Source organism: Trichoderma ghanense, assembly GCF_004382785.1.
Source record: "Trichoderma ghanense strain CCMA-1212 chromosome Unknown scaffold_0, whole genome shotgun sequence".
Taxonomy (NCBI): domain Eukaryota; kingdom Fungi; phylum Ascomycota; class Sordariomycetes; order Hypocreales; family Hypocreaceae; genus Trichoderma; species Trichoderma ghanense.
The window spans coordinates 2,996,809-3,021,554 of record NW_027395663.1 but is presented as its reverse complement, the minus strand read 5'-3'; the positions used below and the strand labels follow the sequence as shown (position 1 = coordinate 3,021,554).

Sequence of the window (24,746 nt, the reverse complement as noted above, 5' to 3'; positions counted from 1 at the left end):
GTAATCTCCTCCATCTACGGCCGTCCCTTTTTTTCATTATCCTGCCACGATTGACCCATCTGCTGGCCCATTCACCCACCCAACTCCCCAACACCAGCAATCAATCTGCAGCTACCTAGACTAGGACCAGACCAACCCTCATCACCATGGCGCCACCATCCTCATCCTCACCACCACCCCCTTCATCCTCCTCCTCCGCCTCTACCCCAGACGAAACCCCCCTCCCCTCCTACGCAGCCTACAAGTTCTTCACCGTCTCCTCCCCCGCGCCCTACGTCGCGCACGTGCAGATCCAGCGGCCGGACAAGCTCAACGCCTTCTCCGAGGCCATGTGGCTCGAATTCGGGCGCGTCTTTGCGCAGCTGAGCGGGGACGCGGATGTGCGCGCCGTGGTGCTTTCGGGGGCGGGGGAGAGGGCGTTCACGGCGGGGCTGGACGTTCAGGCTGCGGCCAAGGATGGGACTCTGACGGGGGATGGGGGGAAGAAGGTGGATGCGGCGAGGAGGGCGAAGGGGTTGAGGGGCCAGATTGAGGAGTTTCAGGGGAGTATCGGGGCGATGGAGAGGTGTGAGAAGCGTGAGTTTTTTTTTACTTTGTCTTTTCTTTTCTTGTCTTGCCCTTGACTTGTTTTGTCTTGCTGTTTGTTTGCTTTGTTTTGCTTGACGAGAAAGAAGGGGAATGAGGAGGTTTGATATACTTGATTTTCTATCTGGAGAGACGAGAGTAACCTGACCTGTCTAACCTCTCTACAGCCGTCATTTGCGCCATGCATGGCATCTCCCTTGGCCTCGCCATCGACATTGCCTGCTGCGCCGACATCCGCATCTGCGCGTCCAACACGCGCTTCGCCGTCAAGGAGGTGGACATTGGGCTCGCGGCGGACATTGGCACGCTCGCGCGGCTGCCCAAGCTCGTCGGGTCGACGTCGTGGGTGAAGGACGTCTGCCTGACGGCGCGCGACTTCTCGGCGCAGGAGGCGCTCTCGGTCGGCTTCGTGAGCCAGGTGCACGAGGGCAAGGAGGCGACGGTGCGGGCGGCGGTCGGGCTGGCGGCGGCGCTGGCGGAAAAGAGCCCCGTGGCGGTGCAGGGGACCAAGGAGCTGCTCAACCACGCGCGGGATCACGGCGTGGCGGAGAACTTGCGGTACACGCAGCTGTGGAATTCGGTGGCGCTGCAGGGGGAGGATTTCCCGGCGGCGATATTGAGTGTTTTGAAGAAGCAGAGGCCGACGTTTGCGAAGCTGTGATGCGTTTGGTCGGCGGATGGGGAAACGTTCGGGATCATTGTGTGTGTGTGTGGAATTGTAGATTAACTAGCCGGTAGTGCACAGTACTGTCGTCAGGGTAAATGCATTCGGCGTTCCGTCGCGTGTGATTTACTCGGAGCCGGACTCGTCCACGGGAGGAAGGTTCTCTTTGAGGCGCTGTGAAGAAACTCGCAAGTCAGCATGTGATTTGTGACTGAAGCAGACATCACTCGACGAGAAAAGAAGGAAGGAGGGAGGTATGGGTTCGCGAACGTACGTCCTCGAGCTTCTGCTTGAGAAGCTGCACCATGTTCTCCTTGACGACGACGCGCTCCTCGTCTAGGTCCTCGATGATGAAGTCGTGGTTGACGCTGTCGATGTTGACGATGATGGATTTGATGGAGGGATCGCATTCGATCAGGACGCCTGCGCGAGAAGCAAAAAGTCAGCTGTGGCAACGGATCAAGGAGAAAAAGGAAGTATAACAAAGTTACCTCTGATGGCACGCGGCATGTTTGGGCTTTTGCTGGAGCTGAGTCAAGTCGTGCAGGGAAGAGGTTGAACGAATTAGTGGTAAAGAATGAAGGCAAGGCTGCGATTTAGAGTGATGATGTCGGACGGTAAAATGGTAAAAGCCGCGCCTGCACGAGGTTTCTAGTTCGATTTTTGGTAGCGGGTCTTTGATGGGGGGGCTTACGGGCGCTGAGGAGGGCTGGGGGGGCTCCAGTCCGTCAGTTTGGCGCCCGGATGGCGGGGCGGGTGGACCTGGAGGGATCCGGGCAGTCTCCGGCGGCCAGAATTGCTGGCAGACGTCTATGTTGGGAGGACCGCATGCTATGTATGCTTTTAAACTGCACGCGAAGATATTAGTAGTTGTTGCTTCATGTGATTGAACACGGGGAAACTGAAGTAACATGGGCATGAGCCTGATGGGTGAAGCAATCGTCGAAGTTCTTGTCTCTGCTGTTGATGCTCCCCGCATTTCCAGGCCGACCAGTAAGACACCACCACAACTTGCCTGCTAACTAGGTACTATACCTAGGTAGGTATTCGTGCCTTGTTCGTACGTACCTTCGGGTTGTTCGTATTAATTGCCCTACCGATTGAATCAAAATCCGAGCAATAGACACGTAATCCTGCCCGTTCCTCTTTGTCTCTCCGACACCACCACTACGGATAATTGGGGCCGCAGACTGGAGCATGAAGCCACCCTCCCTCAGCAATGATCTGCTCATGGCATTTCCCTCACATGTACATACGAGTACCTACATCTTCTGGGCAAAGCGATTGCAACGCTGGACGGCCCGCGGATGGATTGGGAGCTCCGGGAGGTTCTGCGAATGACGTCTTGCCGAGAGTCCATTCCGAGTACGAAGTCGTCAACTCATAAGGATTCCATCACGTTTTCTGGGCTGTGATGGGTTCGCCTTGTCTTTTATTTTTCTTACATTCTGCGCCTTTGTTCTTTTACCTGACTTGCTCTGCCTGATGCCTCGATACCCGGCGCATTCCTGAGTGCCTTGTCTTTGTTTCGTTCGTTCTACTTCGGCTCTCTGTAGAGGAGATGCCATGACGATCTTGAGCGGCATCACTTGCGACGCCATTTAAACGGCCACTTTGATCAATCTTGCACGAAAAGCTCAAAGCACCAGCCCCCTCAGCAATCTCCTCCCACATCTCGACGACATCGTCCTCAACATCATGAATTCGGGCCAGCCAACGTCCACCCGCCCGCTAACCTACGTCATCATCCCACTCCTCGCCCTCTTCGTCATCTGCTCGGCAGGCCTCTTCTTCCACGTCCGCCGCCGCCGCCGCCGCCTCCTGATGGCCGCCGCCGGCGACAGCTCCATCTGGGGCCGCGGCCGGTGGGTGACGCGGGACGGCGCCCTCGTCTTCGTCCCGCGGCACAGCAGGCGGAGTCCCTGGGGCGGACTTCACTCTCAGGAGGGCCTCAACGAGCTGGGGGAGGCGCCACCGCCGTACTATAAGTTCAAGGTGGTTCCCGGGGAGGAGGGCGGTGCAGTTGGGGCGGCGGCGACGACGGGGTTGAGGGATATGGAGGAGGGGAGGAGGCCGCCTGAGTATGTTGCCGAGCCGGAGGCGGCTGTGGTGGCGGATACAAGGAGGATGGGGATTTGATGGTCTTTGTGGGAGGGGGGAGTGTCTCATTTGCGGAAAGTGGACGTACGGGTGTTGCGTAGGAGGGCGAAGCATTACGGGCAATACTTGGAAATACTTGATTCTTTGATCTTTGGGTTCTTGTTGAGCGGATGGCGTTATGGGCGAACGGACGATACCAGTATCTAGCAATCATTTCAAGTACTTGTTGATATCGATATGTGTTCGTTCTCTACCCTTATAGACAACGGGCGAGCCAGCTTCGGGCAGAACTTCCGTCATATGTTTGCTCATGTCCCTCATCCGAGACATGAGCCCCCTCAGAAGAAGGAGGTACTGTGATAGCGGAGCTGGCAGCCGGATGCTTGACTTGAAAGACAGGTGTCTTGGAAATGGCAACTCTTTGTGATATCTGATGTGTTAACAGCGGTAAGATGTTCCGCCTTGATCAATTTCGTCTTATCAACGGCGCGATGCAAAGTGTTGAATGGAGGGAGCATCTTGTGCAACTGGATGCCCAACAGCCACACACCATTCTTCATACATGTATTCAGGCATGGGGATACACGGGCATCATACGAGTTGAAATGCTATCCATTCTTGTACGGGGAATGGACCAGAAGCGTTGCCACCGCCCAATCTCTCATTCCGCCCCGACTCATGCTTCACAACCCCTCGTGTCGGAACGAGAGACTCGCACAGAGCATCTGTTCGTTGCCGAAGGCGCATGTCCACGAGAAGCACAAACGAGCACTTTGTACCGCGGAGTGGCACCAAGTCAATGCACTTGTCCATCTTTGTCTACCACGAAATTGTCTCTGTTTCCTGGGTATGTTGGGAGGGGACCTTTGCGACTTTTGTCGACGAGCATATGGGGTGACACTTGAGTGAACTGCGAGGGAGGAAGATGGGGGCGAGATTTGGGTACGAGAATTTCGTAGCAGCGGTCAGGTGGTTGTTTGAGATGAAGATGTATCTTTTGATGCATGATTTAGACGGAACTGGTTCAAGTCAGGGACTTTGTAGGTAGAGGTTTAACGATGCTGGCTGGTGGACTTGTAGCTCGTTGGGACATCATTTCCAGAACGAATCGGTAATCAACTGGCAAGAATGATTGCCAGGAGAATTCCCATTGATCGCTTGGAGCTCGATTGAGAACAACTGAAGGCATTTGGGTAGAGCAGCGGGAGGACTCACTTACGTTGGGGCGATCCATGTCTGTAAGACGGCAGTCCGAGTCACGGCATGCTCCCCGGTTTCCCATCACCATGGAATAAGCTCTCGTTCGCACCAGAGACTTTCTTTGGTAAAACAGTCCACGGCCTTTCTGTGCTTTGGGAACGTCTTACTGAGAAGTTGGCCCCTACGAAACATTCGACTGCTGGCTCATCCGCGCATACGTCGCCTTGGGACGGATTGATGGGATCGTACCCAGCATTGGCATCACGAAATGCTGAAGAGGTCGGACTTCGGCTCAGCCCTATCGGTCTACTTGAAACGCAAACGAAGGCCTAGGCGAGAGCGGTCGACGCAATGTGCGCAATCGGCAAGGGACGACGACTGGCGAGGCACGAGGATGGAGGTTTGGAAGCGCACAATCGCACGGGTGCGAGTCCAGATCGGCTCTCCGTGCATGCAACAGTTGAGCTGCGTCCAGCACAAGCAGTCGAGCCCATGCACATCACCCCGAAATGCCCGCTTTCAGCCCTCGCGGCTCTGCTTCTGGTTCCTGTCCCAGCCAAACGTGCGATAGTACGAGTATGTGATCGCAGTACCTGAAGCGATGCCTGCTCGTTACATATGTACATGCACCCTGCCAGCCGTGACGATTCTAATCCAGCCACTGGCGGGTCTTGGTTGGGTTCGTTGTCCGGGGCGGGTCGGGAGCTGTCTGGTTCCCATGTGCCAGCCCAGGGGGGGTGGCATCACCTATGACCAAATGGCTGGCGGCTGCGGTGCGGCGCGGCTTGGGGGGAGGATGAAGGTCCAGGTCACGCTGCTGTCGGGATGAGGGAAAGGGTAAGGTACGCAGTACGGAGGGGGTACGCGGGAGGGACTTGGCGAGCGTTGTGTCGAACCGTGACGTGCAAGCACTAGAGCATGCAGATGAGGGAAATACGCTGGACCTGAGGCCGGAGTTGAAGAGCAAAGCATGTACGGAGTAATACTGTATGACCGTGTTGGGCGTCAACGGCCTTCCGGGTTGTGTTGAACAGGTGCTGATGCTGATGCTGGTCATGGGCAGCCGCCAGCTCCCGATTCACCCTCCCGCCTCCTTTTCCCTGGCCAGAGGTACACGCACACGTACACGCGAGTAATCGTGTGGTAGCGCAAGCTCGTGCAACGGCGCTGTATCACCAGCCTCGTCCTTTTTCTCTTTGCTCTCTCATGTTGTCTGCGTCTCCAGTCTGGTGTTTGAGCTCTACCTACTGCGCCACCAACTAAAAAACCAGGTCGGGCGCAAGGGGGTGGAAACCAGAGAAAATCAGAATCAAGCCTTGAAAAGAAGGAGAAGAAGCAAGAGAGGGAAAAAAAAAAGAAGTGGCTGGTTTGGATGGTGCAAATCTGGCCCAATCCAACCCCATCATTGCCCTGATCTCTGCCCGTCCAAGATACGGTAGCGCACATGCTGAGGTACCGCCCAGGTACGCGCAAGTCCCCGGTACCGCGCACAGGCTCCGCGCGCCCTGAAGCCTCGGGCCCTCTGGGCTCTCCAGGCCCTGCTGGGACCGGCTTAGTGCTCAGCTAGCACACCCGTCCAGCGGCACCACCCACCCCTGCCCGCGCCGCCCAGGCGCCATTGGGCCAGACTCCAGCACATCGGCAGCGCCAACTCATCAAGCAGAGGCCCCAGCCCGCTTCGGGACAATAACAACCAGGCGGGAGGGCCTCACTCCATCGAATCCATCTCACTCTCCTCCTCACTCCAACCTTCTGCATCGCATCGCATCGCTTCGCCCACTTGCGCTCCTCGCCTCTCTTCCGCTGCCGCGTCTCGTCCAGGGACGACAAACAAGGGGAAAGAAAAGAAGACGAGCGGCGCTTCTTTGGAAGCCTCACGGACCACCGCCAGACGCTGCCAGGTTCCCTCTCGCTCCCCCACATCGCCGCCTCGCATTTGCATCTTGACCTCACCGACTGCCAACCGCTGCTCTGCTCGCCAGCGTCCAATCCTTCTCAGCTGTACATACTCGGCGCCTCCATCGTCGCTCCGCACATCATCATACCTTTACATACTTGTGCCGCATTTTTCTGTACCTACAGCCTCCAGCCTCCAGCAGACAGCCCACAGGCCCTGCAGCAAATCCCCTGACTCTGCAGTGCTCTCCCTGTTGAATGTCGTTTTGCGCGCGACGGCCTCTTTACCGCTCTGGGTCCTTCTCCCCTTCGGTGCCTGAGCTTCGCCACTTGGTACGGCTTTGATTGCTCTGCCCTCCCTCGAGTCCGCCCTTCTCCTCTTTGGTTCCTGTAAGTCTCTGACGTCCAATTCCCCCCCCCTGCGTCGGGCCCGTCTTGAGTGCTCGAGCGGGATCTCGTCTCTGCTTCAGCTACATTCACGATCCCTTTTTATTTTTTTTTTTCCATCATTTGCTTTCTTTTACTGACGCCGGTCGCAAGGCGCTTCCCCCTTCTTCGCCGTAGCGTTGGGCCTTGTTCCGGATGTCTGCATAAACGCTCTGTCTTAGTCTCTTACTCGACCCCCGACGACTCTGTTCCCCCTTCTCCGAATCGCGAGGAGTTGGACCCTTGAGAGACACTTGCTGGCTGCATTTCCGCCACTCGTTGCGCAACGACAGTTCAGGGCAAGGATACCGATTGCCTCGCGCCAAAGATGAGCACCGTCAGCAGGAAAAGCCTTCCATTGCCTGCGCCGACCGAGACCGACGAGACGACCACGCCCTCGGAGCTGACCGCCGACCTTTCCAAGCTTGGCGATGAGAAGTCGGGCTACTCGCTGCGCGACGACGGCACTCCAGTCACCATCCGCACACGCGGCCATAGAAGCCATCGCTCCCAGACGTCGCTGCTGATCGAATACTTCGAAGGCAGCAGAACGGGCAGCTCCACCAGTCGCAAGCCGAGTGTGCGAGTGCGGCTCACTCCCTCTAGCTCCAAAAAAGGGAGAAGAGACCACAATATCCAAGTGACGGAGACGAAGACTTCCCGCAAAGGTTCGCTGACTCGCCGGATCCCCCTGGAGGATGAGATCCCCTCTCGCGAGCTTGAGATACCCGGAGTCGATGACGGCCATAGCATGACGTCGTATGCCTCGGCCACTGAAGAATCTACCGTCTCGCGGAATCCCATCGACATTGAGATTTCCCAAGGCCAGCAACCGCAGCAGCGGCGGCGCCGCCCTGCCAGCCCACTGATCCCGACGAGCGAGAAAGAGTCTTCTTACCCACCCGGAAATGGATCTGAAATATCTGCCATCCCCACGGACAGCTTCTTGGATGGCTCCGGCCCTGGAGGGGATCTCGGTTCAGGAGAGCGCCCTGAAGAGACTTTGGAGGAGACACGGGCCAGCAAATCTCGAACCAAGGAACGATCCTCTAAATCCTCGTCAGACAAGCCCAAGGAAAAGGGAGAGCGGAAGCGGCGATCCAAGAGTCGCGCGAGTAGCATCAGCGAGCTCCCGCCTGACGATACATACACCTCATCGCGGCGTCGCTCCAGCCGAAGTCGCAACCCGGAGGCTCATGTATCGCACGTTTCTGCCGCTGACTCGAGTGTCTTGTCGTCCAACCTGGCGCCGAGCCATCGCTCCATGGACACCCGGTCGATGCGCTCTGGGGCCTCCAAGTCCTCCATCAACAACCCCAAGCTGCTCGAGACAGTCGAAGACGCCATTAGACGACTGATTCTGCCTGAATTGAGTGCTCTCAAGCGAGAGCAGAGCAAGCGTGAAGGCCGACGCGCCTCCTTCACCTCTACAGGCACGTCTGGCTCAAGAGAAGACGTCGTTCTGGACCGCAGGCGGTCTGCAAGCCAGCGACCTGATTCGACGAGAGACAAGGAAGCTCTCAAGGAGAACGCCAAGCCCAAGGAGAGACGGAACCGCGAGGCTCGCCACGACTACGACGACTTGTCGGTGCACAGCCCCAGCCGGGACTCCATCGGGGCGGACTACAGCATCCACGATGACGGCGACACGCCAAAGAGAAGCGGTAAGCTGGCCAAGGCTGCACTCGCCGCCGCGACCGGTGCGGCAGCTGCTCAAGCGCTGTCCAACGCGACAGACGATCAATCAGAAGTTGGCGAGAAGAGGCATCGCGAGAGGCGCAGGAGAAGGACAGAGTCCCGGGTGAGAAGCCAGAGTCTAGGTCGTGAACGATACGCGGAAGAATACGACGATGACGAAGAGCCTCCGCCAGCGCCGCCAATGCCGCTCATGAGCGAGATTAACCCCTCGGAGATGACACGAACCTCCATCTTGTCTGCAGAGTCTGACGGACCTCATTCAGCCACTGAAGAAATTGCTCCGTTGGCCGACCAGCAGAGGGAGATGCCCTCGCCCTCGTCCACACCAACTCCTTCCAGGACACCTACCGACGTTCACCAAGCACTGGGCAGAAGCCACGCCAACGTGTCGCACGGTGACTTGACTGCCCTGCCACGCGGTAAAAAGGAGTATAACCAGAACATTGAGTATGAAACCGACGAGTATGGCAACAAGATTCCAATCGGCCCATATGACAGCTACGACGGAAACCCTCGCGATCTTGACCAGGGCGATTATCCAGATGACGGATATGAAGATGCCTATTACAGCACGCAGGACGTGCCACCTCCTCTGAAATATGTTCCGTATCAGGCGGGCGCACGTGGCCTGAGCCCGATTCCTAGCGTGTCTGGCTTCACAGAAGCTGATGGCGAGACGCCAAACAGGAACTCCCGGGGCGACGTCTATTCGTCCATCAAGTCTCGTAACTCGATGCAGTCCATTGACTCCGTCGCTAGTGGCTTGAAGAGCAGAGAAGTCGACCCTGCCTCGGCTGAGACTTCTCAAGTCGGGCAGACGGCGGCGGGCAAGCCGGTTCATGGCATTGCCGCCAACCCCAACATCATTCACCCTGCCATTGCAGCCGAGTCTGTCGTCGCCTCTCTCTATGGGTCGATGCTGGACCAGTCTGTCTTGACTGGCGTGTACAGCGGCGCCGGAGACTCCAACCTCTCGTACGATGAGCGTTCCAAGCTCCAAAGCAGCCGAGGCGCCAGCCCAGACAAGCACGCCGGCATGGAAAATCACGATTACGAAGATGATCGACAGCCAACTCCTGGCCAATCCCATGATTACATGGAGTACGAGCTTGATGAGAATGGTCGCAAGGTAGCTCGCACCAAGTATCGCCAGTCCCCCACCTCCTCCGAAGCTGCCATCACTGCTGGCGCCGTTGGTGCTGCCGCTGCCGCCCTCAAGGCGGCTCAGGAAAGGAAGCAGGCCACTGTTGAAGATGCCGCCGAAGGCGACTTTGAGCCAGCCGGAGTGTTCCGCAACAAGTCATTCAAGGAGCGGGCCATGGAGGGCTGGAAGCCGCGCAACACTCCCACTCATAGCTTGGACAGGCTAGACTACGAGGCCGCTCCTCGTATGGAGGCGAGCAGTGTTCCTGACCATCATGAGCCCATGCCTGAGATTGGCTACATTGACGACGACCTGGTAACCAACCCGTCGATCCTGCAAGATGAGCCCACCCCCGGCCAGTGGTCTGGCAAGGCCACTCCTACAGAGTATGGACAGGTCATTCCCAGGTCCCAGTCTGACGAGGACATGCGAGATGCTCATCTCGACGACGAGGCTGCCCTCAGCAAGCAGCCAAGCCAGGAGGACGAGTGGCGGAGGACGTCAGCCGAGCGGAAGCGCGACACTCTGCTTACCAACCCGTACGAGGATGCCAGCCCGGTTGTGAACCCCGCGCTCAACGACAACCTCCTGGCCTCTCGTGGTCTCGGTTTCAGCACCGGCAGCCCCGGATACAAGTATGATGAGGGATACATGTCCAACGGACCCAACCGAACGCCAGAGGTCGAGCCCAAGGGCAAGGCAGTCCGTATGCCTGGTCCATCAAACTACATGGGCGGGCAAGACCCCTTCAACGGGCAGGACCGTACTCTCAGCGGCATGTCTCAAGGCATGGCTTCTCCGTTTTACGATGCCTCCACGGGTGGCGGCATTGAGCGTATCGAAAACAAGGACATTGTTGCCTTGATGCAGCACGTAAGTTGATGAGAAACCCTCTCCCCCCAAACCAAGATGATTGGCTAACGATGTCCTCTTCAGCTCATGGTTCGCGATGCGCAGCGAAGCGCCCGCGATACGGAGATTGTAGCGCTGCTCATGAATGCCGCGATTGAGATGCGCAACTCCTTCCGGGATCTGAAGGAGCTGGTTCAGGACACTGGAGAAGATGTCATCTTTGCCAACTCCGAAAACACCGAGAAGCTTCAAAAGGCCATCAACGGGCCTCGACCCTACCCAGGCCCTCGGTCTGTGCAAAGCAACTCGGTCGCTGGCACCACCGCGGACGACATCACGGTGAAGAAGAAGGCCCTGTGGAAGCGAGCGCTTCAAGGCCTCAGTGCCAAGGGGACTAGTGATCTCACTCGCATCGAGGACATGTTGATGCAGCTCCTGGGAGAGGTGGACGTTCTCAAGACGCAGACGGCGCCGCCCATGTCGGCCAGGGTCTCTACCAGCGGAGCAGGGCAGTCGTTTGACAATCTCCAGCCAGAGGGGCAGTACGAGCACGACAAGGGCTATGAGCCCGAGGGCAACTCAACCGCCAGCCACGGCAGCCAGTCCCAAGGGCAGCGCCATTTCTCAGACCATCGCATCGACACGGTGCCTGAGCACGAGGATGAGTACGAGTACGACCACCCTACGCCAACGGCAGAGCGCACCCAGGTGATTTCTCCGCTGAGTACCGCGGACCGTGATGCTCACCGCGGCGGGTCGCGCCCGCCAGAGGACGCGCCGCAAGTCTCTGGCCAGGGCTACGACCACCCGCACAGCGCCGACAACACGCCTCGCAGCGACAAGGGCAGGAAGGGCAAGTCGGGCAGCTCCAGCTGGTTCCCCAAGATCTCGCGTTGGTCTGGGACGACGGCATCGAGCGTGGGCAAGGCGCTGCGCGGCAACGCCAAAAAGGACGCCAAGGACGACGTGCTGCAGTCTCGGTCGGCGTCGAGCATGGCTTCGCGCGATGACCTCTACCCTCTTGACGCGTATGGCGACGACAGGCTCCACAATGGGTTTCTCGAGGGGGGCCGCCTGGCACCGCCGCACGAGATCCTCGAATCGTCAGCGCCCATTGTGCCGACGATTGCGACGCCGGAGGATCCAAAGTACAAGGCTCACCGCAACTCGATCAACCTGATGCACCCTCAGCCGAAACAAGGGCAGACGGAGCGATTCCGAAACGCACTGGAGTACTCTGCTCAGGACTTTGACGCACCCGCAACGCCCAGGACTGCAGACTGGGGTGGCTCTATGAACAGCCTCAACCGCCTCAACGGTGCTGCATCCGGGCGGTACGGCAACGAGGGCGGCGATTACTGGCCGGCAGCCCCTCCTCAGCAGCAGCAGCAAAACACTGGCCCGGCTCGGCCGCCCAAGGAGCCCCTGAACGACTCGTCGGAGCAGACGCCGCCTCGGACCACGCGAGTCTCGGCACTGCAGAAGGGCAGCCCCCAGGGTCCCCACGGCTACGAAAGCGGCTATGCAAGCGGCACTGGCACGCATCCCAGCCAGTACAACAGCATGAGCCCCAAGCCGGAGAACAAGAATCTGAACGCCGCCCTTGGCGTGCCATCGCGCAGGCCTAGCGGTCCCAGGGCAATGACACCCAAGAGCCCAGAGGAAGACGCGGCCCGAGAGGACAGGCGAAGGAAGAGAGGTAAGTTGCGATGAGACTCTGTCGCTCCTGTGACTCAGCTTACTGACCCGTTGATTGCAGACACCTTTGGCAGCCTGAACAGCCACGTGAGCCAGGCCAGCCAAGAAACGGATACGTTCTAGGCGAAATCGTGCCGTTGCTTTGGACCCCGACCTGTTGCTACACGAGTTGACGACGTACATGAAAGAAGAGATGGACGAGCCTGATCCTTCATTTCTTGCTTCCCCTGTTTTAACACATGGCTTTACTACACAATACCCCGTACAAAACACATGGTTTTTCTTTTTCTTTCTTTTTTTGTTTTTTTTTTTTTTTTTTTTTTTTTTTTTTTTTTTTTAAGAAGGGGAGCCTCCAATTAGAAAATGGGATGAAAAAAGGGGTTAAGAGAGAGAGAGAGAGAGAGAGAGAGAGAAGTGGACGGGGGAGTTAACCAATGCCTGGCCCGTACGGTGTCCAGGGTGGAATGCAAGGAGGCCGGAGAGGGCTGAACATGCAGGGCAACTTGCGAGGATACTACATAATGCTATGAATTGCTTCGGGGAAGCCGGGGGCAGGGATATATGGGACGCGAGGAGGCAATGGATTTTGAAGGAATTTTGCTTTGCGAGACTATATTCTGCGTTGAGCGGCCTTGGCAGCTCCGTTTGTTTGCTTTTATCTTTCGAGCCTCCCCTTTTGTATTTTGAGTTTTTCTCATTCTTACGACGACATGACATGAACATTTGATTCGAGAGCAGAGCAAAAGCTTTCGGCGGTTTTTGATGATGTGATGATGTATTCACAACATTGAGGCAGCTGGAGGTGAAGGACGATGTGATGAGAAGTCGATGAGACTATTTGATGCGTTTGGTGGCATGGAAACTCGCTTGTCAAGCTGTGTTCATTGCTTTCATTGTGTGTGATGCGCGTGTGTGATACCTTGCGCTGTCTGGTCCATACAAGTCAAGACACGTCGTGAGACGCTGTGAGACTCGGTGTATGCATGTCTCCGAGATGCAGCACCAGATGCCGTCTTGATCTCATCTTTCTTATGATGGGGGATAATGCTGGAAATGGTTACTGTTTTGTGTGTATTAGTGTACGGAGTATCGTCTTACGTTTGACGAACGAGAGACGAGGCGGGAAGGATGACTGTGTTGGGCGGATCGTGGAGGAGGGTATTATGTAGAGTAAGGTGCAGGCCATCGGTCTCCCCCCACTTCTGCACGGGTGGGTTTTGTCTTACGGAGGAGATGTGGCTTATCTAAGGGACCGGGTGACTTCATCTGAAGAATCCCAGTTACTCTCTCTTCACAACTTGAAAGCGTGTGATTTGGTTTATTCTCTCCTTCTCTTGTACGTTTCCTTCATTTTGGGACTTCAAGACGTTGCATTTCTCCGTCAGTGGCTGCTGCCAAGTATCTTATGTGGAAGACCTGACGAAAGAGGAGACGAGAACCCGAAGCCGGACTCTTGAACCACACAAACTCCACCACCAGCAGACGCTCAATCCCTCTTCGCTCCTCTACTCGTCTCACTCGCTCCATTCATACTGCTTTCCGAGCAGGAGAGAGGAGAATAGCAGATTGGGGCGGATATTCGGTCGCCCCAAATGGAAGAGGCCACGGCTTCCCCCGCGACCGTGGTGGTACAGCAGCAGCAGCAGCATGAAGAGAAGAAGAAGAAGTCGGCGACATCGGCCAAGCGCGACTACAAGGGCTTCGTCGCAGGCGTCTTCAGCGGCATCGCGAAACTGACTGGTAAATCAACACAACTCCCCATAACTTCATACTCACTCATTCATTCCTCCCCCCCACCCCTTTCCTTATCAACTGTAATAATCTCATAAAGATTGTTTCTGACAAAAGTGAATCAAACAAGTCGGCCACCCCTTCGACACAGTCAAGGTCCGCCTCCAAACGACCCAGTCCAGCCGCTTCGCAGGCCCCCTCCAGTGCGTCCTGCAGACGGTCCGCCACGAAGGCGTCACGGGCCTGTACAAGGGCGCGACGCCGCCGCTGGTCGGATGGATGTTTATGGACTCTGTGATGCTGGGGTCGCTCAACGTCTACAGGAGGGTGCTGGCCGAGCACGTCTTTGGGGTTGAGTCGTGGGCGCCGGGGCTTGGTCCGGGAGGAAGCTTCTTCTCTCCTTCTTCTTCTTCTTCTTCTTCTTCTTCTTCTTCTTCTTCTTCTTCATCATCATCATCATCACGATCTTCATCTTCATTGTCGAAATCTTCCGCAGAAGCGACAACATATCTGCCGCCCCTGGGCCACGGCCTGGCGGGCATCATGGCCGGCGCAACAGTGAGCTTCATCGCCGCCCCCGTCGAGCACGTCAAGGCCCGCCTGCAGATCCAGTACGCGACCCTCAAGACGGAGCGCCTGTACTCGGGGCCCCTGGACTGCGTCCGCAAGATCTACGCGCACCACGGCCTCCGCGGCATCTACCACGGGCTGTCGGCGACGCTGCTCTTCCGCGGCTTCTTCTTCTTCTGGTGGGGCAGCTACGACGTGCTCTCGCGGATGCTGCGCAAGCATACGAGCCTCAGCGCTCCCGCGGTGAATTTCTGGGCCGGAGGGCTCAGCGCGCAGGTGTTTTGGCTGACGAGCTACCCGAGCGACCTCGTCAAGCAGCGCATCATGACGGATCCGCTGGGGGGCGGGCTGCGGGACGGGGAGAGGCAGTTTGCGAGGTGGAGGGATGCGGCGGCGGCGGTGTATAGGGAGGGCGGGTGGAGGGCGTATTGGAGGGGGTTTTTGCCCTGCTTTTTGAGGGCGTTTCCGGCGAATGCGATGGCGTTGGTTGCTTTTGAGGGGGTTATGAGGACGCTGCCTTGAGGATTGATGTTTGACTTGATGATGGTCGCACCGGGAATGAATGAGATGCTTGGATATATACAGATATAGCGATTACATAGACACGGCAGTTTGACAGCGCATCAGGGATTGGCAATGTCGAGAGTCTCTGGTCATGGTGGGCCAACATGCGATGGCTCATATCACAAATAGAACGTCATGGTGCAAAGACAAGATCATAATGTAGGCAAGTCCACTCAAAGATGGCTGGATTTCAAGTGACTAGAAAGGCTCCAGCAAGTCCCCCCTTTTCAGAAGATACCACACGCTGTCGACGACTTCTTTGACGAAGCCGCACGTGATTATATATCAAAAGGGGGTTCCAAGTCGCTGTAAGCTTTCCAAGGACCATCCTTTATTGTTTTCCCAAACAATGGCTCCCCTTTTCGTTCCCTGACTTTTTTTTTCTTCTTAAGCTTTCGTGAAAGAAGGCAGTTTACTCGTCATCCTCATCGGCGTCATCGTTGACGACGTTGAAGAACTTGAGCTCGTACACACCGCGGGAGGTGGAGACGACACGGAGCCAGTCACGGAGCTGCTGCTTCTTGAGGAACTTCTTGGTCCTGTTGAAAAAAAGTCAGCAGGAGTTCCCTACAAACAGGACTTATGAGGGGGAGGAGGGAAAGAATCGTACAGGTACTTGAGGTAGCGGCCAGACAGCTCGTTGTGGGCAATGACCTCGATCTTGCCGTCGCCAGACTGCTGGATGACGACGTTGTCGCCCAGGTTGTTGGTGCGGCCGTCGACCTTGATGCGGTCCTGGAGGAACTTCTCAAAGGCGGAGACGTCGAAGATCTTGTCGCTGGCAGGCTGGGAAGCGTTGATGACGAACTGCAGGGAAATGCTATGTTAGCCATGACCATCTTCCTCCTGTTTTCCACTTCAAGCAGCCATTTTTTCAATCAAGTTTTCCTCCTCTTCCCTCTTTTCTCTCGAGTCTCCATCTGCGCGCTTCGTCCTCACTCTTGCTCTGCTTGTCTTGTTGTAGGGATATGGGGGAAACAGAAAAACTCACCTTCTTGGTCTGCTTCTGGGCCTTGCCCGCCTTCTTCTAAATTCATGACATTTCACATCAGCCTACTGCACTTTCTCTCTTCCAAGATCAGCAACACAACATTGCGCCCCCCTTCCTCTCTCCCTTTCCTCCCCATCCCATCTCATCCCATTGCCCCTCTCTTTCAAGAAGGAACAAGAACAGAAAAGAGATAACAAAGAGAGAGAGAGAAGGCACAAGTCATGCGCCTACAGCAAAGCCAGAAGTAGAAATGCCATATTTTGTCGTTTTTCCCTTCTTTCGCTCTTCTGTCTTTCTTTTTCTTTATTTCAAGAGGTAGAACATACTGTAGTAGGAGCCATTGTTGATGATTGGTGGGGGGGGATGGTTGTCTGTCTGAGTGGACGAAAGGTGAAGAACGCAAAGAGGTCGAATCCTGCGTCTTTGGGGTGGATTGATGTTCTTCGAGGTTTGGTGTTTAGCCTCTTTTTTTTTTCTCGTGGATTTTTTTCTGGGCTCCAGTGGGCTCGTCGGCAGAATTAGGGCTGGTGCGGATCATTGTGTGCCGAGGCTCCGACCACTTCGTGGTTGGGTCCGCCAATGTCACGTGATACCGTCAACCTCCTCCATGAAGGTGTTCAGCCTTCCTGCTCGACACCTCATATGCTATGATGAATTGGTTGCCGTTCGTTCTCGCAGTAAGATCATGTAGCTTACAGTTGGTTCTCGCGGTAAGATCATGCAACTTGCACAATAAGCTAAATCGTCCATTCATTCCAAATCAATGCTTTATTTTGACTTTAACCGAACATAACTATCATAAACCAGCCTAATGGCCAGGACGTAACTATGAAGAAGAATAGATGATCCATACACGCGTGATTCGTCAAGTCGTTTGCCTAAATGAGATCCCATTTTCCATCGCTGCCGCTGCTGCCACGTAAACAATTTCTTCTCAAGTCAGTTGAACAGTCTCTTGAAAACTCCCCTGAGTCCCCCAGACCTCTTCTCCTGCTCCTTCGCCTCCTTCATTCGCCTGCGTTCATGACGGGCTCGCCGAGCAGCATCGTCACCCTCTTCAAGCGGCCCCGACTGCCTAGGGGGGTCTTCGATGCGGCTCCTGCGAGGCCTGTCGTAGGTGCCCTCAGACATTCGACGATCACGAGTCCGGGGAACGTCCCGCTCGCGCGTCCTCGGCCGCATCTCCTCAGGAAAAGAAGGATCGCGTGTTGGCACGTACGTGAACCTGTCTTGAGGTGGCGGTGAAGAGGATTTGCGAACGACGCCTTCGGCATTTCTCATTTCAAAGAATCGCTTCTCGGGAGAAGATTGCCGTGGGTAGTCATCTCGAGAGTAACCAGTGTTGCTTGAACGTTGACGGAACGAGCGACTGCGATGACGCTTGATTTCCTCTGGTGGCAAGTCGAAGCCCACCTCTTTGCCCTTGCGCTCTGGAGCGGCAGGGACATCGGCAGAGACCAGGGCCGGGGCAAGGGCCGGGGCCGGTACTGGCGGTGGTTCTAGGCTTTCCTCAGCTGGCTGAAAGACCTCCGGCTCGGGCTCAGGTGCCAAGCTCTTTCCGTAGGCTTCACGGCGCTCGCGGCGACGCTCGCGACGGTCTTGTCGGTCACGCCGGTCATATTTCTCAGGGCGACCGTACGCCTCCTCTGGCACCTCGCGGCCGTTGACCGGTTGGGGGTGTTCAAAGGGCTCGGGTCGCTGGGTGTGTTCGGGACGCTCGTGGCGGTCACGGCGGTCGGAGCGATCAATGCCACGATTATCTCGCTCTTCTCGGAAATCGTAGTGCTCACGCCTTTCACGACGCTGATAGTGTCGTTCAGGCTGACCATACCGCTCGTGTCCTTGGTACCACTCGTACCCGCTCTCGTTCACCTGCACCTCTTGCTTCTCGAGCCGCTCAGCCTCCCGGGCAGCACGGCGTTGAGCTTTGCGTTGCTCGTGGGCTTCCTGCTCCTCTGGAGTTCTGTACCTCCGGCTGGAAGAGACAGGAACTTCGCCCACTACGCCGCTGTGGCGTCGTCGAGGAGTTCGAGGTGGCGTATCGAGCTTGGATGACCCAGATCCGGGTCGGGAACCACCGCTGTCAGGAATAGAACGGCGGTAGTTTGACCCCTGAGATTCGTGTGAGCGACGCTTGCTGTCTCTGTTCTCTCTGTACTCTCTGTACTCTCTGCTCTCGTCCTCGCCCCGGTTCCTGCTGGAATGGGAAGAGTGATGAGAGTGACGGTACTTGCGGCGCCGTTCACGATCACGTTCACGATCCCGGTCACGATCCCGGTCACTGCTCGACGAGATGTGCTCCTTAGATCTATCCTCTGCGAAAATGTCAGCAATGGATTTACGAAGATCCTCCTCCTCAAAATCACTATTACTCCTGCGTGTAGTCGGGACGGCTAGAGACTGATGTTCCTCCAAATCCAACATCATCTGATGGCCTAGATGAGGGAGGTCCCCGCCGTTGCGGAGGCCGGTCAGCGAAAGACGGGCGTCAGGCCTCGATGCCTCTGCAATGGTGTTGGGGACCACGGCAGCTGCGACTGCGTCTTCAGCTTCGTGAAGTGCTATCTTCTGCTTGTGACGCAGCATTCGAGCCCTCCGCCTGTCAATCGTCGCCCTGTCGGGAACCACAACGGCGGGTGTCGGCGCTCTGAACTCATCATCCAATAACACGGAAAGAGACAGCGGAGGCGGAGTATCTTGAACCATTCCTTCAAATTCAAAAGGAGAGACCAAGGGGCCTTGGGAGGCCATGTGCGGCCACCTCGGGGAGTAGCGACCTTCGGCGGCGGTGACGGCGGCGGTACGAGCAGGATATCGTAAAGGGGGCACAAAATTGCTTGTTGTTGCGGCGGCGGCGGCGGCTTCAATGGGGATCGCGTTTCGATCCGATTCACGGGATGGCATCATCTCTCTCTTCCTCCCAGCCCTCGCCTGGAATCCATCGTCGGATTGAGCGACCACTCTCCTATCTGCAGTAAATCGCGGTCCATCGAATGCCTCCCTGTCGATGCTGCGGCTCAATCCGGGCGTGGTGAATGCGCTTATTCGTCCGCCTTCTTCTTTCCGGACCCGAACAGCTGGGTGCGTAGCCACATGAACGGTGCCAGTAGCCAGACCGTGAGCGCTTCCAGAAGACTCGACTTGGGCTACATCCTGTAAGTTTTTGTTTTTCTCAATAGGCTTCGCCCGTTTCGTGATCTCTTTACTTGCCTGTTCGAAATCTATCGTTGTCACTGCCTTCGAGGTTGATGTCTCTCCGCTGGCTGGTTGCTTTGACGAGGTATCCTTGGCAGTTTCCGCGGTGTCCTTCTTCGCATCGACGGACACCTCGGGCGTTGAAGGCTCGGCCGGTTTGGCGGCAGTTGTGGGTTCAGCTTCTCGAGCTGCAACGGCCTCCTCAACGGGCTTCGCAACCTCAACGGGGAGGGCAATCTCTCTTTCTGTTTCTTCTTGTTTAGGTGATTTGTCTTCCACGTCAATCTTAGTCACCTCAGGTTTGGCCGCTTCGGGAGCAACAGGCTCCGGAGCGGCTCCCTTGTGCCCACCTTCTTCAACTGCGGCCGAGATGTCGCGTTTGGAGTCATCAGTTTCGTGGTGAATGACCCCGGCAGTCGCTACAGCGGCCGTGGCGGCCGCAGCAGCCGCAGCAGCTCCAGCAAGCAGAGCACCATTGTCTGACTCCTCCGGCAGAGTTGGCGCCAAGGTCTTCTCGGCATCCTCTTTGTTGTCGTGAGAAGGCAGCGGCTCAGAGACGGCCTCCACATCAGGTTTGGAGGAAACAACAGGCTCCTCAACTGCCGGTGTCTCAGCCTTTGCAGGCTCGTCTCCCTTGAGGGCTACCGTCTCCTCCTCTCCCAAGGACCGACCCTGAGTCTCCGAAAGGTCTTCCGAATGCAACGCCAGAACGCCGTCGTCCTTCGACTCCTCACCCGATGTGGAGTCGCCAATCCGTCCCGAAATTTCAACAGGGGTATCATGTAATGAATGCTGCTCCTCACCTTTCCTGACCCTCTCTACCACGTTGTTCTCGACTGCAATAGGACCCACAGTGTCCTTGTGTTCCTCTTCCTCAGCGTGCTTGGGCGCCTCCACCTCAGCAATCACAGGCTGCACAACTTCCTCCACTGGCTCTGGCACGAGTGCCTTCTCGCTCTCCACCGCAGCGGGCGCGGGTTCAGCTTCGACTGTTGTGTGATCCTCCTCCGGAACGACGGGAGTAACCTCAGCGGGGGCCTCTTCAGCCACGGGGGCTGGAGAATGCGACACCTCAGACTGTGTCTCTACCTCAGCAGGAGAGTGCTCCTCAACTTCAGCTGGAACTGCGACGGGTGCTTCAACAACCGATGGGGTCTCAATCTCCTCAGGAGCTTCTGCAGTGACCTCATCGACATGGGAGGGCTTGGAGTCCTCAGTTACCTCGGAGGCGGCTTCGTGGACGGCCTCGACATCAGCAGGCTCCTCAACCTCAGCTGGGGCAACAACTTCGGGCACTTCATCCACATGCTTCTCTTCCTCGTGCACGGGTTCGGAGACAGTGGATTCAGTCGGCTGGTGCTCGTGAGAGGGCTCCTGCTCAGCAGCGACCTCGGACTCGGTAGCGACTTCAGACTCGGCGACGACCTCAGCGTAGGTAGCAACTTCAGGAGCGGCAACAACCTCGGGCTGAGGAGCGACCTCAGACTCAGCAGCAGCCTCGGACTCAGTAACTACCTCGGATTCAGTAGCAGGCTCAGACTCAGCGACGACCTCAGCATAGGTGGCAGCTTCAGGTTCGGCCGGTGCAACGTGTTCCTCAGTGGTAATCTCGCTTTCCGTGGTTTCAGGCTTCTCCTGAGTCACGTCGGATGCGGCCTCGGCTTCCTCCAACTTCTCTGCAGGAGTCTCGACCTCAGAATGGGTAGCTGGAGCACCCTCTGACTCGTCCTTGGAGACCTCGGACTCGTTGACGTGAGCAACCTCTGGCTCGTCCTTGGAGACCTCAGACTCGTTGACCTGAGCAACCTCTGACTCGTCCTTGGAGACCTCGGACTCGTTGACGTGAGCAACCTCTGACTCGTCCTTCGAGACCTCAGACTGTTCAACAGCGGGCTCTTCGTGAGAAACTACCTCTGACTCAGCATGCGTCTCTGCAGGCTCCTGAACATCCGATTCGGGTTCAGCCTCCTCAACCTTGGCCTCAGCCGGAGCGGCTTCCTCTACGTGAGCGACTTCAGACTCGGTAGCGGCCTCGACCTTGTGGTCGTCAGAGCCATCGACAAGAGCTTCAGTTTCCTGAGCTTCGACGTGCTCGTCGTGAGTCTCTTCTGCAGCGGCTTCCTTGTCGTGAGTGTGCTCAGCCTCCTCGGTTTCGTGAGCAGGCTTGGCTTCCTCGCTGTGGGCCTCATTGACAGGCTCATGAGACTCAGTCACGTTATCCTCGTGAGCCTCCTCAACGGCCTCCGTCTCCTTAGTAGCTTCGACGTGGGCGTCGTCGGCCTTAACCTCAACCTCGGTGGCGGGTTCATGTTCGGTGGCAGACTCTTCAGGCTTCTCAGAGCTCTCAGGCTTGTCGTCTTCATCAGCAGCCGGCTTCTCTTCAGCTTCGGTAGTCTCCTCTTGGGCAGCGGTCACCGGTTCGTCAACGGCGGACTTGGCATCAGACTCAGGCTCGATTGTCGATTCAGGAGCCTCTGCAGCTTCAATAGTCTCCTCTTGGGCAGCGCTCACAAGTTCGTCAACGGCGGACTTGGCATCGGACTCAGGCTCGATTGTCGATTCAGCAGCCACTTCAGCTTCATGTTGAGTCTGGGCTTCTTCCTCGTGGTGCTCGGGCTCGGCGGTCTCTGCTGCTTTCTCCTCGGGAGCAGGAACCTCCTCTTTGGCGGACTCCTTGGCGGCTTCTTCCGAGGCCTCGGTGGCGTTCACATCATGCTCTTCCGGCTTTTTGACAGACTCTTCTGGGGCAGCTTCAGTAGAATGTTCTTCGGCGACATGAGACGTCTCTTCAGGGGCAGTCTCCGTGACAGGCTCGGCAGCCGGCTCTTCCTTGGTCTCGGCTTCGGCGGTGTTCTCTTCAGCCTCGACCTTCTCCTCGGAGGGCTTTTCTTCGGAGTGTTTCTCTTCTTCAGAATGCTGTTCTTGCTCAACGGGCTTGTCTTCCTCAGCAGGCGCCACTTCAGCGTGCTGCTCCTCAGAGTGCTGCTCCTCAGAGTGTTGTTCTTCAGCAGGCTTCGCTTCTTCCGAGTGGTGGGCTTCTTCGTGGGGCTTCTCTTCTTCAGCTGACTTGTCCTCATGAGCAGGAGCGACCTCCTCAGTAGGCTTGAGCTCTTCGGAGTGATGAGTTTCCTCGACAGGCTTCTCCTCCTGAGCAGGGTTGGCCTCTTCGGTGGTCGTCTCTTCTTCGGCAGGCTTCTGTTCTTCCGAGTGATGCTCTTCGGCAGGCTTCACCTCATCAGTAGGTCGAGCCTCTTCGGAGTGTTCGTGCTCCTCAGTAGGCTTCTCTTCCTCAACGGGCGCGGCCTCTTCGGAGGGCTTGTCCTCTTCGGTAGGCTTGTCGTCGGAGGTGTTGGCTTCCTCGACATGCTTGTCCTCTTCCGCAGGATGCTCTTCGGCCTGGACCTCTGCATGGTTTTCCTCCGCCTTGTCTGCCTCAGCCGACTCGGGAACGTGGACGTCCTCCTTGTGCTCTTCAGGTGCATGTGACTGTGATTCTTCAGCCTGCTCATGCTCGGCCGGGTTCAAGGGCTCCTCAGTCGAAGCTTCAGCCTCAACAGGTGCCGGGGTATCTTCCGTGGGGGTAGTCTCTTCAACTGGTCTCCCCTCGTGAGCTTCCGCGGCATCGCGAGACTCTTCAGCAGGGGCATTGTCGTGAACAGCGGGCGCCGACTCTGGCTCCTTTGCAGACTCCTCAGCTTCCTGGGGAAGCTGCTCGTGCTCGTGGTTGTGCTCGTGCTCCTCAACCTTGGCGGTCTGCTCCTGCTCCTGCTCCTGCTCCTTAGCGGCTTCCACCTCTGGTTCCGCGTGTTCGGGCTCTGCAGTGACAGCAGCTGAATCCTCGGTCGGCTTCACCTCTTCCTCTGCAGCATTGGCCTCTTCCTGGTGAGCTTCCGACTCTGCCTCCGGCTTCACTTCTTCGGAAACGGGAGCAGCGTCGTGTGAGTGCTCGGGCCCAGCCGCGCTGTCGTCCTTAGGCGCTTCGACAGCAGTCTCAGGCTCGTGGGCTGCGGTCTCGGCCTCGGCGTTCTCCTCAGCAAGCGGCGTAGCCTCGTCCTCGCCTCTTCCCTCGTCTGTGGCCGGCGGCGAGGGAGGCTGGGCGGGGTCGAGAGCGCCATCAGAGGTCACGTCTGTCTCGGAGTTCTTTGGGCTGCTCTTCTTCTTCTTCTTTTTCTTCTTCTTGTTCTTCTTCACCTCGTCTTCGGCTACCACATTTGACTCCTCGGGAGGAGGGGTAACTGTGGTGTCTTGCTCCGCTGGCTCGGCGGTTTCTGCGCCCTCCGCCTTGATCTCAGCTGCGGCGATGCTGTCGGTGGAGTCTATAGGCGAGGTTATCTGGCTCTCGCTCTTGTTGTTCTTCTTCTTCTTCTTTTTCTTCTTGTTCTTGGAAGAAGTGGGCTCGGCCGCGACCTCTCCTTCTACCTCGGCATCTTCAGGCTGGTCTTCGGCCGCAGCCGACTCTTGAGGGGCGTCATTCTCTGCCGCAAATATCAGCACTGGAAGCCTTGAAAAGCAACGCACTCCCGAGAATTGTCGCCAGCATACCTTTGTTGTCTAATGACACCTTGGACCCCACCTCGGAGTCATTCTTCTCGAAGTACTGCACATTGGAAAAGTCAGAGAACTGCACATTGGACAAGTCTATGTTTGTCCTGACGGGACAGTATTCGACTTCTTGGGCGGTAGTCATACTTCCTTTGCCCTGTCGACCTCTGAGACCGCAAACTCTTCGGGCTGAGCGAGTTGGGGCACGGCGTTATTATCGACCTCCATACAAGCTGCACTGTAATCAGAAATGTCCGACAGATGCAGATGAAGAGCGCCAATGAGGAAAACGGCCGCTCTCTTGGGCCTTGGCGCTTGAGGACACGGATGTCTGTGGCTGCTTGAAAACGAATGTAGCAGCCTATCGGGTACGAATGATGACGGGATTCAGAGTGTAGTTTGTTATGTACGATGCAGGAGGTTTTTTTTTTTTTTTTCCCTCTCTGAAACCTGCGAACAGGTGGGAAGTCAGTAAAGTCTTTGAGATGACACCACTTGGAGCCTTGTTTTCCTCGAGCTGCATGGGCCCATCCAAAAAAAGCACGCCCCATGTCAAAATCACACCCATGGCCGTCCACAAGCGAACCAGAGAGGATTGACGATGCGGAGCCCACAGGCCAGGAAGACGCACAATTCCGGACCAGAAACCCCTCTCCACGCAACAGAGATCAGTGGTCCACACGCGGGCTCGATAGCAGTCATGAGAGGGTCCCAATTGGCAGGAGGAAGCCATCCTCGCCCGCCGCGCCGCTCCGCGATTGGACTCAGCAAGGCGGCCGCATCTGCGGGTTGAGACATGACTTGAAGCGCACGGGCTGACAGGACAGTGGTGGTGGTACTTGGTAGCTGCCCGACGCAACGAGAATGGAACATGCATGGTGAACCAACGA

General features: G+C 56.8%; 8 protein-coding genes across 8 annotated transcripts; 4 read left to right on the top strand and 4 right to left on the bottom strand.

Moving 5' to 3' along the window:
• Positions 1–146: 146 nt before the first annotated feature.
• CCMA1212_001031 (uncharacterized protein) lies at positions 147–1,246 on the top strand (the record flags this gene model as incomplete). Its single annotated transcript, XM_073698471.1, has 2 exons — positions 147–576; positions 753–1,246. The coding sequence occupies 2 exons, from the start codon at positions 147–149 to the stop codon at positions 1,244–1,246; spliced, it is 924 nt and encodes a 307-aa protein (XP_073563657.1).
• Positions 1,247–1,375: 129 nt separating this feature from the next.
• CCMA1212_001030 (RNA polymerase II transcription factor B subunit 5) lies at positions 1,376–1,759 on the bottom strand (the record flags this gene model as incomplete). Its single annotated transcript, XM_073698470.1, has 3 exons — positions 1,376–1,423; positions 1,524–1,672; positions 1,741–1,759. The coding sequence occupies 3 exons, from the start codon at positions 1,757–1,759 to the stop codon at positions 1,376–1,378; spliced, it is 216 nt and encodes a 71-aa protein (XP_073563656.1).
• A 1,188-nt stretch (positions 1,760–2,947) lies between these two features.
• On the top strand, positions 2,948–3,388 carry CCMA1212_001029 (uncharacterized protein; the record flags this gene model as incomplete). Its single annotated transcript, XM_073698469.1, has 1 exon — positions 2,948–3,388. The coding sequence occupies one exon, from the start codon at positions 2,948–2,950 to the stop codon at positions 3,386–3,388; it is 441 nt and encodes a 146-aa protein (XP_073563003.1).
• On the bottom strand, positions 2,981–3,463 carry CCMA1212_001028 (uncharacterized protein; the record flags this gene model as incomplete). The annotated part of the gene is made up of 1 exon (XM_073698468.1): positions 2,981–3,463. One exon carries the CDS (start codon positions 3,461–3,463, stop codon positions 2,981–2,983), a length of 483 nt encoding a protein of 160 aa, XP_073563004.1.
• A 3,701-nt stretch (positions 3,464–7,164) lies between these two features.
• CCMA1212_001027 (uncharacterized protein) lies at positions 7,165–12,386 on the top strand (the record flags this gene model as incomplete). The annotated part of the gene is made up of 3 exons (XM_073698467.1): positions 7,165–10,586; positions 10,650–12,264; positions 12,325–12,386. Exons 1-3 carry the CDS (start codon positions 7,200–7,202, stop codon positions 12,384–12,386), a joined length of 5,064 nt encoding a protein of 1,687 aa, XP_073563658.1. The 5' UTR covers positions 7,165–7,199.
• A 1,469-nt stretch (positions 12,387–13,855) lies between these two features.
• On the top strand, positions 13,856–15,086 carry CCMA1212_001026 (Mitochondrial substrate carrier family protein L; the record flags this gene model as incomplete). The annotated part of the gene is made up of 2 exons (XM_073698466.1): positions 13,856–14,003; positions 14,125–15,086. The coding sequence occupies 2 exons, from the start codon at positions 13,856–13,858 to the stop codon at positions 15,084–15,086; spliced, it is 1,110 nt and encodes a 369-aa protein (XP_073563339.1).
• Positions 15,087–15,540: 454 nt separating this feature from the next.
• CCMA1212_001025 (60S ribosomal protein L22) lies at positions 15,541–16,155 on the bottom strand (the record flags this gene model as incomplete). The annotated part of the gene is made up of 3 exons (XM_073698465.1): positions 15,541–15,667; positions 15,739–15,935; positions 16,120–16,155. Coding segments are annotated over 3 exons (360 nt in total), but the record flags the coding sequence as incomplete, so codon positions are not given.
• Positions 16,156–17,058: 903 nt separating this feature from the next.
• CCMA1212_001024 (uncharacterized protein) lies at positions 17,059–24,084 on the bottom strand (the record flags this gene model as incomplete). Its single annotated transcript, XM_073698464.1, has 3 exons — positions 17,059–23,807; positions 23,857–23,935; positions 24,004–24,084. The coding sequence occupies 3 exons, from the start codon at positions 24,082–24,084 to the stop codon at positions 17,059–17,061; spliced, it is 6,909 nt and encodes a 2,302-aa protein (XP_073563316.1).
• Between the last annotated feature and the right edge of the window lie 662 nt (positions 24,085–24,746).